Raw genomic sequence first — 13,192 nt, 5'->3', positions numbered from 1 at the left:
ACTGTCTCGCTTGTGTCCGTATTAGTTATTTATTTTTACTCCCCAGATTTTTTGTTTTTGCTCACAAAGGTAAAGTTTTGCCACAACTGCTACGTTTATATTGGAAAACGTTTCCTTTATGTAGCAGAGTAATTTAAGAGCAGAGTGTGTTTGGATATCTGTCCTACATGTGTTTGAAAGACAGTGTCTTTATGTTTGTGTGTGATGCTAGAATAAATGGTACAATCCTGTGTTCCTGTTTCCTTCTTTACTTAAAATATGCATAAATATATTAACAGCTTCAGCTCAAACAATTTGAATATGCTGCATAGAGGGTTGATAATTGAAATCAATATTGTGACATTTATTTTTAAAAATTCAAATAATGGCATACTGTATGTGTAATTAATGCAAATTCACACATTCAATATACTATAGTTATGGTCCACATTGAAAGTTTTAGGATTCAAATTTGCTCAGAATCATTAATAATGCATCATGAGTACCGGTACTTTTAATTTTAATACATTTTACGTACTTTTTGCTAATTATACTTCTACATTTTAACTGAATTTAATTGTTGACTGCAAGACTATTACTACTTTCACTTCAGTAAAGGGACTGAAGTAAAGGGACTGAATTTGCATTGCACCCGATACCGTAAGTATTTATTTAACAGGTATAAATCTCATGAAAACACAGATGATTTCCGTCATTTCGTCTCTTAATTTTCTGTGTTCACTTGATAGAAAAAGTTTTTTTATAGTAAAATTTTCAAATCTTGAAAGTCTCAAAAATAACGGCTGTGCTTTAACACATCAATCACTTTCTTGTGCTGGAGCAAAAACCCTTTCATTGCTTTCCCTCACAAAACACATGTTGCCCGTGAGTGTTAATCCATTCAGGAAACAGGGTTCATGCAACAGTGACAAAATTCATACTTTAGTCAAAGCTCGGCTTGAAAAAGAAGAACATTGTTTTTATTCCCAAAACCCTTCTTCTCTCATCCAACAAACCCATAAACTACACACTTACCCTGCTGGTTGCTTCCCAGTCCACACGATGTTTTACTGGAGGCGAGCTTGTTGGAGTGGAAGCTGTTCTGCTTTCTCTAATGCAAAGGGGGTCAAAGTGGTAATGGCATTTTCCTGCCAACATACATGCTGTAAATCCTTCATTTTTTATGGATTTTCTGAAGCTCTTGTTGTTCCATAACTGCTCTTTTACTAAATGAAATGCTCGTTATAGGGCTCACTGCTGAATTTCTGTATCCCTTCATTGCTCATCAAAAAAAGTGGTACACTAAAGGGCTCTGGCCACACGCTTTATAAAGTTTCAATCAAATTTAATTTAGGGTAAAAGAGTCCAGTGTTGTTGGATAGATGGGCATTTTGTTACCCTTACTGTAAATCCTTAATTTTACTGGCTGACTGTACCAATATGTATGCTAAATGAATTATGAAATAGTTATGTCGTACAAAAACAGACTATATACCTGAGTGTGTATACAGAGGGATATACTGTATGTGCAGAGTTTAAAGCGTATTCTACATAATAAAAGCCTGGTGTTTACTCTAATAAATGTGATTGCTGGCTGTAATATATACTTTATTTCAGGACTGAAACTCACAATACATTTCATTATCGATTAATCTGCCTATTATTTTCTATGATTTAAAAAAATATATAAATACACAGTGAGAAATTTCCTTTACATTTCTTGTAATTGCTTGATATTAACCAACATTCAAAAACCTTAATATATATATATATATATATATATATATATATATATATATATATATATATATATATATAAATATATATAACCGATTTTAACAGCTTCACATGTGTCTGTTATGTGCTGCCATCAACCTGCCAGATACTGTAAATGTTTGGCTAAATCTGCTACATTAGCATGAAGTGCTCATGGTTATAATGTCCACTGTCCCTTCTTAAAGAAACATAATTAGGAGGTAATGTCTAAAACAAATCACTGCATTGATAGATTGCAAATGTTGAGTTAAATGGGAAACACTAGTATAAGTAGTATTTGAGTAAATGCACTTTATTAATTTAAAATAACAATAATTATTTGATTGTCAATTCACTTTTACTGAAGATTTTCTCAATCAAATCGAATGAGCTGACTATTAATTTCATTTTAACTGTATTTTGACCAGGAATTCTGCAAACGCTGACTCAGCTTCATGCCTTTGTGAGTCTTCATCATAATTCAGGATTTCTCCGATTGACCAAATTTGAACAAATTAAAGCTCTTAACCTCTTCTATAAAATCAGTCTTGTAATGTTTTATCACAGATGAAGTGACCCTTTAATTATCCCATTAACTGTTTGGTCCAGTTCCTGTTGTGATACTGTATTCCAGCTATAAACACTTTAAAAAGCTACTGAAACATAATGTTTATATAACAAGTTTGTAGTGTTGCATGTCAAAGTACAGCATGTCCTGTGTTTTAGGATGTGAATTTAAATGTTTGAGTCATGGCAGTAAACCTCTTGGAGTGACACTTCTCTGATCTAACACAGCATTTAACCGCTGAAGGATCCGGAATAAAGGATCTTTAAAACATGGGACTCACATTACATAATCTTGTGAAACAATGTTTGTATCTGGTTAGGAGGCCTTGTACCGCACATGTCACTGATGCATGTCACTGATGCAAACCTGAATTTGAAAATGAGAAATATCATTTGCTGCTCTTTTCTTCTTTGCATGATTGTAATCTGGACATATTTGGGTAGACAACATGATCGATTCCCCAATGTCACCTTTGTCTCTGGAGCATCTCACACTATTTCCTGTCATTCGTAAATATTTCACAGATTCATCCAAACATTCATCATAATGAAAAAACAAGGCTGAGTTGAGACCTGCAAACTATACAGGAGGAGGAGGAGGGGGGTGTTGGTAATTGATTCCATATTAGCCGGAGAGTTCTCGGAGAGATATCTTCCTCCAGCGTGGGCTGCAGCCACAGCAGAGAGACTCCTCTGAAGCCCGCGGGACTAGATAACAAACAGAACCGCCTCTCCAGCGCGCAGCAGAACGGGTAGGCCGGCTGTCCAGCAGCGCGTCAGTCTAATGGCAAAATTCACGCGAGGCTGCAAACAAAAAACTCGCTTGTAACGGGTTTCTTACGTGTCTGTGTGTTTGTTTTGGTAGGACACATTGAAGAAAAAGAAGAAACAAAAATGACAACCCAGAAGTCGCCGAGCATGCTCCGGGAAGCGTCTCACCAGATTATCGCCGGCGGATCCGCGGGTGAGTTAAAACAATGGTTTCACTTTTACTACTTCAAACCACCGAATTGTCCGCATTGTGCAACAGTTCAGGGAGTGTGCACGATGCTACATGTAGGTAGCAACGGTTATCGATTAAACCCCACCAAAAAACAGGACAAACGTGACTTTCGCCTCGTTCACCTTCTCCCGCGAGAGCGGTGACGTGCGGGCTACGAAAAGGTCGTTATTCGCACGCGCGTGGCTAATCAACAACGGTGTAAATTCTCTTTGGATTGTCAAAGATAGTACATGTGACCAAGATAGTTCACACGCTGGATAACGGAAGAGCCACCAGAGCAGGAAGTGAGTTGGCGCATGCGTAGTATCTAGTGAGTCGAGTGATTTTTTTTTTTGTACTTTTTTATGTACTCTTGACCAGTAATGGAATTTAACTATGTCGGCTATATTTACTTGAGTACTGCACTTCAGTGCACATTTGGCGAACGTGTTATTGAGTATTTACTTTTTTAATTATGTTTATTTATATATATATATATATATATATATATATATATATATATATATATATATATATATATATATATATAATTATGTCAAACTTTGAAGTAGGACTTTAATTGGGTAGAAAAACCTTGTATTATGTGACATTGACTGTTTATAATACATCTTAAAGGGTTTTCACACAGTGAGCTGTTAGTCTTAGGCTAAGAAAGCTTTCATATTGGCATAATCTTGGCAAATGCCAAAGTGGGCTCACCCCAATGCTTGCTGGCCCTCCAGGGTTAGCCTCAAGTTTTTGGGGTTATCTCCTGAGAGCCGACTAAAAGGGCTAGAAGTTGCCAGTGTGAAACTAAGCTAAAGTGAACAGTTTAAAATCCTAGAATGTAAAAAGGTAGTCACGTGTTACATCTGACATTTAGCCTCTGACATAAGGCTAGAAGGGCTTGCAGTGTGTGTGTGTGTGTGTGTGTGTGTGTGTGTGTGTGTGTGTGTGTGTGTGTGTGTGTGTGTGTGTGTGTGTGTGTGTGAAAAGGGTCTAAGTTATCCAAGGGTCAACTCAGGCCGGTATGAAAAGCCTGAATGTAGTAATGTAATGTAAAAAAAGTATATATTCTTTTAATTAACTGAGTCTGCAAACTACCTACAGGTATTTAAATTAATTTAGTGGAGTAAAATGTCCAAATATTTCACTTTGAATGCAAGAGAAGTTTTAGGAGAAACCAAACAAATTAGAAACGTTGGATGTGTGTCATTTATATTAAAACAAAAGTATTCCCATGGAGAATGATCACTAGTGGTTAAGGAAATACTGTCATAATCATTGTTTTGCCAGAATAAACTAATTAACAAATGTCCCCCTGGGGGTGAATAAAGTATATGTATATCTATCTATCTATCTATCTTACGCTCTGTGAACATAACTACTTGCTTAAACACCTTTCATGTAAACATGGGCGCTACCTGGGGCTTCCTTTTGTGAGTCACCTCCGCGCACATTAGTTATCCACTCATACAAATCAGACAGAAGTGTCGACTGTTCCAGACAGGAACCTAATCGTGACGTCATTCCGGGTCCAAGAGGCATATCAAACTTGGCCCCACCTCCTTGTCTCTAACCGAAGTGAGCTGAAGTCATCCCTCTTGCTTATTTCCTCTCCTTTACCCATTTAACCTTAAAAAAATAAAGAAAAAAAAAACCTTCACTGTCCCAACGAGGTGCAGTTCATCTCGAACGAGACTGTTGGCTGTAGTGAGATTGCGCAACAGGAAGAAAAAAAATATTATTTTTTTTTTTTGTTACTTTATTTTTGGTCGCAGTGCCAGAGAGGCTGTGTCCTCCATTAAAACAGTATGCACTACCAAACCCAAATGATCCCACCTACTGAACAGTAATGATGCCACAAACATTATGAGGTCATTGAGCCAAATTGCTTGTGAAACAATACGCACCAAACCATTATTGTGAAGCACTAAATGTGTGGAAAGAGTCGTAACGTACAGATGAATTGCTTGTTGGGGGAAGTAGACGTGGACTGATTTGTAACTTGTGAGGAATTGCATATAAAGGCTCATTGTTGCATTATTCTGTCTGCTCCACCTCGTAGGTCCCGTATTAAATATTTATCAGCGTTTCAGAAAATGTCAACAGAAGGAGAAAGTCGATTGCGTGAAAAGATAATTTATCTTTTGTCATGCACGCTATGTCAAGTAAAAAAAACAGTCAAGGTTGGTAGTTAATCATTATACGTTCCTCAAGGTTAAAATAAGTGGTTGTGTCAGCATGACATTTTAAGAAGTATATCTCTAAAAATATAGAATCATACTTTCTGCTGCTTTAAGAGGTTATGCAGGTTTAAACGTTTTCCTGTAATCATCTCCTATCTATAACGCTTTTAAGAATGCAATAAGAATGCAAAATCAAGTTTGTTTTATTTGTAAAAGCATCTCCTCTTGCTGATACATAACAAAAATATATTATATACAGTTTTGATATTTCACTGAGTTCTTATTTCATCCACTAAATTGTTAAGTATCTCATATTTGCTGAGTCATCATGTCATGTCACCTAGCTGCTGCTTGTCTGTGGAGTGCAGTGCCAGTTTTGCTGTCGAGCATTACATGTTCAGTGAGGAAAACATAATATGTCCTTTTTCTTACATATTTGTGACGAGACAAATGCATCTAACAAGCAAACCCGTGAGGGGATTATCAGAGTAGGCTGTATGTCAGTTTTTGTTTTTTCTCTCCAACCGAACAGCTGGAAACAATACGGACCACAAAACTCTTTCCTCATGTTTTATTCCCGGGGTCGTGGCTGTGCTCACTCACGAAGTTTATAAAAAAATATTCTGTCCAGAGTGACCAGAGTCTTGAGCAAAGTTTTAGGATATATCGTTTTCATGTTCGTAAATCACAGTAATGCATTGTAAATCTTACATTAGAGATGCCAGAATTATACATTCTTCCAAATGCGTGCTCCCCTTGAAATATAGGTGTATTATTAGTGATGTAGTTTAATTTCACATGTCTAGATTTCACAATACAAACAGTTAAATGGGCATTGTTCTACCATCAGTGTCAGTGACAATACTGACTCACTAAATGCTTCAGACATCTCTTCCACTACAGAACACTGTGTTCTCTTCCCTTCTTTGCCAACACATTCCCAGTCTTAAAGCAGCTTCTCTGTTCTAGCCCTCTCATGCACTTCTGTTGGATCTCTGCTCTCTTTAGCTCACTTACTTGTGTCTATTGTGAAAACGTTGCTGATAGTTGCCGTCTGTCGTTTAGGGTTTAGAGGGTTGTCTCAAATGCGACATCTTTGTTGTTGCAGTTCCTGTGGCTATTAAAAGAAGTCCCATTTCACTTTAATGAAGGTTTTACTTTTTAAAAGGATAGTTCAGATTTCTTTTGAAGTGGGGTTATATGAGGTACTTGTCCATAGTCAGTATTGCTGACACTAGATGGCGGTCAGCAACGTGCTGCTGTGGTTGGAAAAATCAGCCAAACATATTTTAGCCACCTAAAAGAATCAATATCACTTTAAATGTACACTTTATTTAGAATAGTTTCACCACTTTCCCTTGCCGCCAGGCTGCTGTTACTGCTGGGAAACCGAAGCCGTTACCGTCAAGGCTCTCTTCAAAACCACGAGACCCCTTTGAGAAACACACAGGAGTTTCTGTACTTACCGCTGCCTCCATCGGTTGGTTTGTTTGTGTCACTGTGTGACTTTGTTGAGTCCCAACTAACCCTATTAAAACACCAAAGTCACACAGGAACAAAAACAAACCAGCAACTTTAATGTTCTATGAGGTAAAACTACTGTTTTTGTCAAAGGAATCTGGTGAGTTTGAAGACGGCATAGATAATGGTTCCAGTCCTCCTCTCTCATGCACTTAAAGTTAACGGTGTACTCGTTTTTTACTGCTCCAAGAACTCAAAAGCTTCTTTAAACAAGCTTTTGCAGGATATTTAGCATATTTACCTTGTTTACTTCAATGTTTCGCTCTAATACAATGGTTTATTTAAGAAGTAACTAACTCCCAACAGTAGTAAGCGTAGTATGTTCTGGCTGCATTGTCATCATTAGTATGTGTGTGGTACCGATCAGCTCAGGAATGCTGAATCTGTGTGTGCTGCTTGTATGAACTTCCGTAAACACTTTTTTTTTTTCATGCTGTCAACTAATTAAGAAGTACTCAGGCGTTGTTTTTATGAGAAGCGAGGTGTCGTATGTACTCTGGCATTGTTGCTTGTCCCGCCCCTGTTCTCCCCTCACGAGCCCTTTGAGCCGGACCACCGGCTGTCCTGACCCTCTAACCGGAGGCCGAGGGGCTCTCGTCTGTCCTCACCAGGAGTGATGGGACGGAGGCTTTAACTCTGAGCAGAATGACCTCAGTGTTTTTCCACGCCTTCTCGCTGGCTCCCCTCCAGAGATTATGTTTTTTTTTTTTTCATCCTTATTCACTGTTTACGAGGATGGAGACAGACTGGCGTTAATTTACGTGCGAGCGGTTCTTCGAACCTGTAAATTAAATGTGAATTCAGGGGAGAATTGCATTTTGGCATTTTGAAGAGCTTGCTGGCACCAGTTATTTGTTTTTATCTGTGTTGGATGCCTGGTGGAATGCAAATTTTATGATATTATATGTATTTTTCTGTGAGCATGTTTTTGAGCTGAAACGATTAGTCGATCGCTAGGTTTAGGTCTCTAGTTCTAGTTTCCCAATTGATTAGCTTTTCTCTGTTTTTGTGTCAGTGATTCCCAACCGGGGAGGCACCTAAAACTAAGGGGTCACCACAAGACATCGCTTGATTTGAATACATCACAAGCAAAAAAATAAATAAATTGTTAAATGGAATAGTAAACAGGATATTATTTAGATTCTGGAGTGTCTGATAAAATAAGATGTCTTGCAATACCTCAATGTCCTCACCTGAGGCCTTAATCCCTAAACCCTCTGGGACCCTGAAGCCTCTGGGACTTAACCCACATCACCTGGTAGACGGCTGACTGTGAAAGGTTTGAAATGGTATCGGCACAAATGGGACACCAATTTGCAGCAACATATCACGTTACCTTGACGACGCTAAAATGTGTTCAATCGTGGGTTTTTTATTTTCTTATTTTTTTTACTGCCCGATTTGAACGTCCTCCATGCGCTTATTTCCTTACGAGAAGAGAGGTAATTGTCAAATAAATTATTTTACAGGTTTTTTTTCAAAACGGCATCACTAAGCAAAATTAAAGTAAAGAGTTAATGAATTAAACCAGGTGTGTAATAAATTAGTTTTTATGTACCATCTTAAATCCTTAATGTTAATATTTCTGTGTAAATTTAATAGGCCAGGTTTATTACCCAGGTGCCGTCTCTTTGTTTACCCTTTTTTTTAAAGCCTCCAGGCTTCCCCTGGTAACTCTGCGTTTTATAAATAATAATAATTTCAAAGGCATTTTAAATGGTAAAAACAGAAATAATAAAAGCAATACCGATATAAACAAGGGAGATTACATCACAGTAAGAAACAAAAAAAAGGTGATGAAGAGAATCTTGAACTGGATCCTTTGCTGTATAGGGAGGCAGTGGAGGTTTTGGAGAACTGGGGTCATGTGATCTCTGGTGCGGGAGTGGGAGAGCAGACGGGCATTTGAGTCCTGGAGGTATTGTAGTTTGTTTGAAGATGCTGTTGCAGTCGTCAATAGCACAACGCTATGAATTGTGGGTAATATCCTCAGGCAAAGTCTGCAGAAATGCAGACTTACGAAGAGTGTGAATAAAGTGCTCAAAATGTCTGAGAGAGAGCTGTCACGAATTTGGGGTAGCCCTAAATCCTCGTGGCCTCCAAGTCTTTCAGTCTGCGAATGTAGACATCCGGGCTGCAGTCGAATAGTCTTTTTTTTTTTTGCTTCGGTCAAATTCTGCAAATGTTTTGGAAAGTACTTCAATGCATCCTTTCTTATCGCCTTTAGCATATAGGGCCCACCATGATTTATTCAAAGGAAAAGACATAATGGCGTCCCACAATTCCTTGCGGCATCATTTGGCACCCCTTGCATTTACACTATGCAAATAGTGTGTCTTGGGTCTCTGATTACATTATCTAGGGCTTCATGAAATTGACATTTTTCAGTTTATTTTTTACATTTACGTGATAGTTAGTTTTAAACCGTGTATGTTTGTTGGAGTTGTTCACATTGTAATTACATAAAGTCTAAATTCCACATGTTTGTGTCATAACAAGTAACATTTTATTCTCCTATTGTTTGTTTATTTACACCTCACACACTTAATATACACAAACATACATACTTGCACTTTTGTACTTCTACTGTTTAAGTTTAATTTAATTCCTAAATCAATACTATTTCTGTAATACTCTTTCTTTTCTTTCATCCCAGCTATTTTTATTTTATTTTTATTAGTATTGTTATTGTATATCTCTTTCATCTCTGCTGTTTTGATATCTTATTTTCAGTCTGTAAATTGCTGCTACTCGACATCAAATTTCCCCTTAGGGATTAATAAAGTATATATTTATTCATTCATATTGCATGATGGGTAATGAAGCTCTTTCAGTTCATACCTTAACGTTCATCCTCGGTTTGTCCACAAGGGGGTAGTAGTTGCATGCTATATCTCTTTTCAAGGTAAAGGGACATTACAACATTTTAATGTTTATGCTTCAGTCATAACTTTTGACTAAAGGGAGACAGAAGTGGTGCATGTGTGAAGAAAGCAGTTTACAAGTATTTGGAGAAAAAAAAAACTTTAAATAAATTTATGTTCTCTTATCTGAATAAAACGTCAATGAAAAGATGGATATTGAGGCAGAAAAAAAGTCATGAAAATAATGTCATCGTGTAGTGATTAATATACACGGCAAACCATCTTTTAAAAGTAGAAACTGGAAATCCATCTAGTTACATGCTCACTGCTGTAATGTTTTCTCTAAGTCCTTTGTTATTTCCTCGGTGGGTGCATTATTTAAAACTCCTTGAGTAAATCGATCCGTCTCCGGCAAATGGACTGTGACGACATGAGACAGACGCCCCCGCATGTGATTACTGCAGCGCTCCCTCCAGACTGTCAGAGCCTCCTGCAGGCTGCGCGGCGGCTCTCCTGATTTAATTGGTTTTAAACAGTCAACCTGAAATCAGTCGGGAAAGAACAAATAAAGCCACTTAGCCTAAATGAAGGAAAGAGGAAGAAAAGAGGAGAGCGGGGGAATCAAATAAAGTGTGTGTGTGTGTGCGCCATTGACACAGACTGCACTTATAGCAATGAGCGATTCCCGAGTGGCTGCACCAATCACAGCCGAATTATAGGCCTAATATTTATTTCCAGAAACAATTGTGCATGTTTCAGTGGGGCTTTGATTGAACTCCCGGTGGACATGTTGTAGACAGATGTTTAGATGACCTCATGTTTGAAGTAATGTTGATTCTAGATGGGGTGCTTCTTGGGCCTGTTCCTCTAAATCTGCTCCCGCTGCCTCCCATCTTTTTTTTGTTTCTCTCACTCTGGGAGGCCACGCAGAGCCTTGCGTCCCTCATATTTAATGTGTGCTTTGGCTCTCATTAAATGGCATCCATTTACATTTTTCTGTTCCATCCTTGACAGACAGATGTCCACACACGGGGGTCGTGGATGGCTTGGTTAAAATGAGCCATGATGGTGCTGAAGGACGGCTACTTATGCGGACACATCTGTCTTTTGTTCTCAATGCTTCTCTTTATATACGTGTTGGTTTTCAGAACACGGTGGATTTACCATCAGGGCAGCGCGTTTTAGACAAGCTTGTGAACATGGAATTGAAAGTTGTCTGACTAATAATTTCGTAATCTCAGCTGTTAATTTGAGTGAGTCTTTCCTGATGTGTCTTCACGAATAAATTGCACGCTGCAGGGTGCACGGGCACTAAGTAACCCCTCATTTAATATGGAGAAATTACTGCACAGCAGCATTTCTAAAGCAAACAAGAGAAGATGTATTTTCTCCATCGCCTAATTACCGTCCACGGCAAACGTGAATGATCACAATGTCATAAGAAATTAGTTGAACGCAAACAGGCGTGGAGTCTAATAGCGGTCTCATTAATGCACCGCAAATCTCTGGCATCCCAAAATAGACTGTGTAAACCCAACAGTTTACACAATCTATTGGCACTAAAATAATAAAATGATGAATGTGTTTGCACAATTTCTGTGGGGTTGGTGAAGAGATTTTAAAATGGGCGGCATATTTAAAGTATTAGGCCTGAATTATTCATTATAGCTGAAATGTATTCCTGTTTTATTATGGTAGAGCTACTTTAGCTGGGGCTTGAAATACTATTAGTTTCTTCTTTTTTTAATGAATCCGAGCAAAACCGTGAACTATAACATCTCTGATGCAACAATGCCATAAATTGGCACCGCTAATGTGTGACTAAGTACATTAAATCAAATACTTTAGGACAATTTCAACTCAATTTTAACTCAATTTAAGTTGGAGATTTAAATTGTTAGTCCACTTGACTGCATCAATTTGAAAGCTTTAGTTACTTTGAAGATTGAGATGGTTAAACCAAAATATAATCAGCTAATACATTATGACACACAGCTCATGCTGTGGGTGCAGACGGTCGTGTGCCATGTGGCTGACTTCCCTCAGTCATCCAGGTCGGATAAAGTCAAACAAGAAGCCTCTAATGACAGCCTGGTAAATCAGCAGTGTCCGTTAAGCCCCTGTCTAAGTCCAAAAATATTTCAGTTGCTTCAAGAAAATAATATAGAATAAAGAAATATTTTTGTTGAGGCCTAAGAAGCATACCTATTACAACAAGCTAGCCAGCTGCGAAATTAAAAACATGGATGAGAATCCTATTTGACTTTAAGTTTCAGCTGTGTCTACAGGTGAGGCCTCTTACAGGCTTCGGGCTGCATGTGTGACTCATCATTATTTGACAAGCGCCATCAATTTCCACTGGAATTACAGCTGCCTCGGACAGAAATCCGTCTGTGTCAAAAGCTGGAGCGAGCAAAGAGAACTGAACCCTCAAACACATATCGAGGCGTTGCAGCTGAAATCGTCTCTTTTTGTTTCACCTGCCTAGTAAATAATAAAATATAAACTATTCCACAACCACCATGTTTTTAAATAAGATGATCTGTATTGTGAGTTTTCAACATGTTAGGCCAAAGCGAAATAGAGCAAGTTTGTTTCAGTAAAGGTATTTTTAAGACCATAGCCTGTTTTAATGCAGGTACGCTGTCTGCTATAATTACATACTTTGAATCATTGAAAGTCTAGACAGAAGTACCCAAAACATAAAAACATGTCCCAGTTGAGTGAGGCTCCGTGATGTGACGTATGAGCCCCAGTGGCGCTCACGACGTTATCTTAATAACATGATTTATGAAAACGGTTCACTGGTGGAGGAGGTCGGGGGACCGAAGGAGGCTCGTTGTCGGGGAGGGGGACTCCTTGGTTGTTACCGCATGGGAGAAATGAGTCCAGCCAAGACGCAAACGCGCAATTATTGAATTGTACTTGCTCAAGCTCGCAGGGGCTGAACTTCAGCTCAGAGCCAAGAGAGAGACGGCGTGCGCAGCAGCAGTGAGTAGTGAATCAGCTGTTGGCAGTCAGGGAGTCCACTGCTGCATCACTAATGACACAGTGCCGTTATTGCACAACATATAATATCACATTATTTCATTGATAATCAAAACTAATGCCATTAAAATGCCAAATAGGCTTACATATGCTCAATAAAGCTTTGATTTTAGTTGATAATAAGTGGGCCTCGTTGAACATTTTCCCATCAAACACGAGCTATAAACGTTGTATGTAATTTATATAAAAGTATATGATCATCTAATAAAAAAAAAAACGATTATGCAATTCTGTACAAAGTGAGTCATCACACGAGGATGATGATGTCACAGAATGTCAGCGGCCCC

The 13,192-nt window shown here is 38.3% G+C and overlaps 1 protein-coding gene across 1 annotated transcript in view; it reads left to right on the top strand.

Annotated features, from left to right (window-relative positions):
• Window positions 1-3,183: 3,183 nt before the first annotated feature.
• slc25a21 (solute carrier family 25 member 21) overlaps window positions 3,184-13,192 on the top strand; it is an 83,652-nt gene continuing 73,643 nt past the window's right edge. Inside the window, exon 1 of the mRNA XM_079215097.1 lies at window positions 3,184-3,265. Within this exon, the coding sequence (XP_079071223.1) occupies window positions 3,196-3,265 (70 nt within the window). The 5' untranslated portion in view covers window positions 3,184-3,195. The remainder of the gene's footprint in view (window positions 3,266-13,192) is intronic.

Source organism: Taurulus bubalis (genome assembly GCF_910589615.1).
Source record: "Taurulus bubalis genome assembly, chromosome: 1".
Taxonomy (NCBI): Eukaryota; Metazoa; Chordata; class Actinopteri; order Perciformes; family Cottidae; genus Taurulus; species Taurulus bubalis.
The sequence above is the reverse complement of the archived record's forward strand: the minus strand, read 5'-3'. Positions and strand labels throughout refer to the sequence as shown.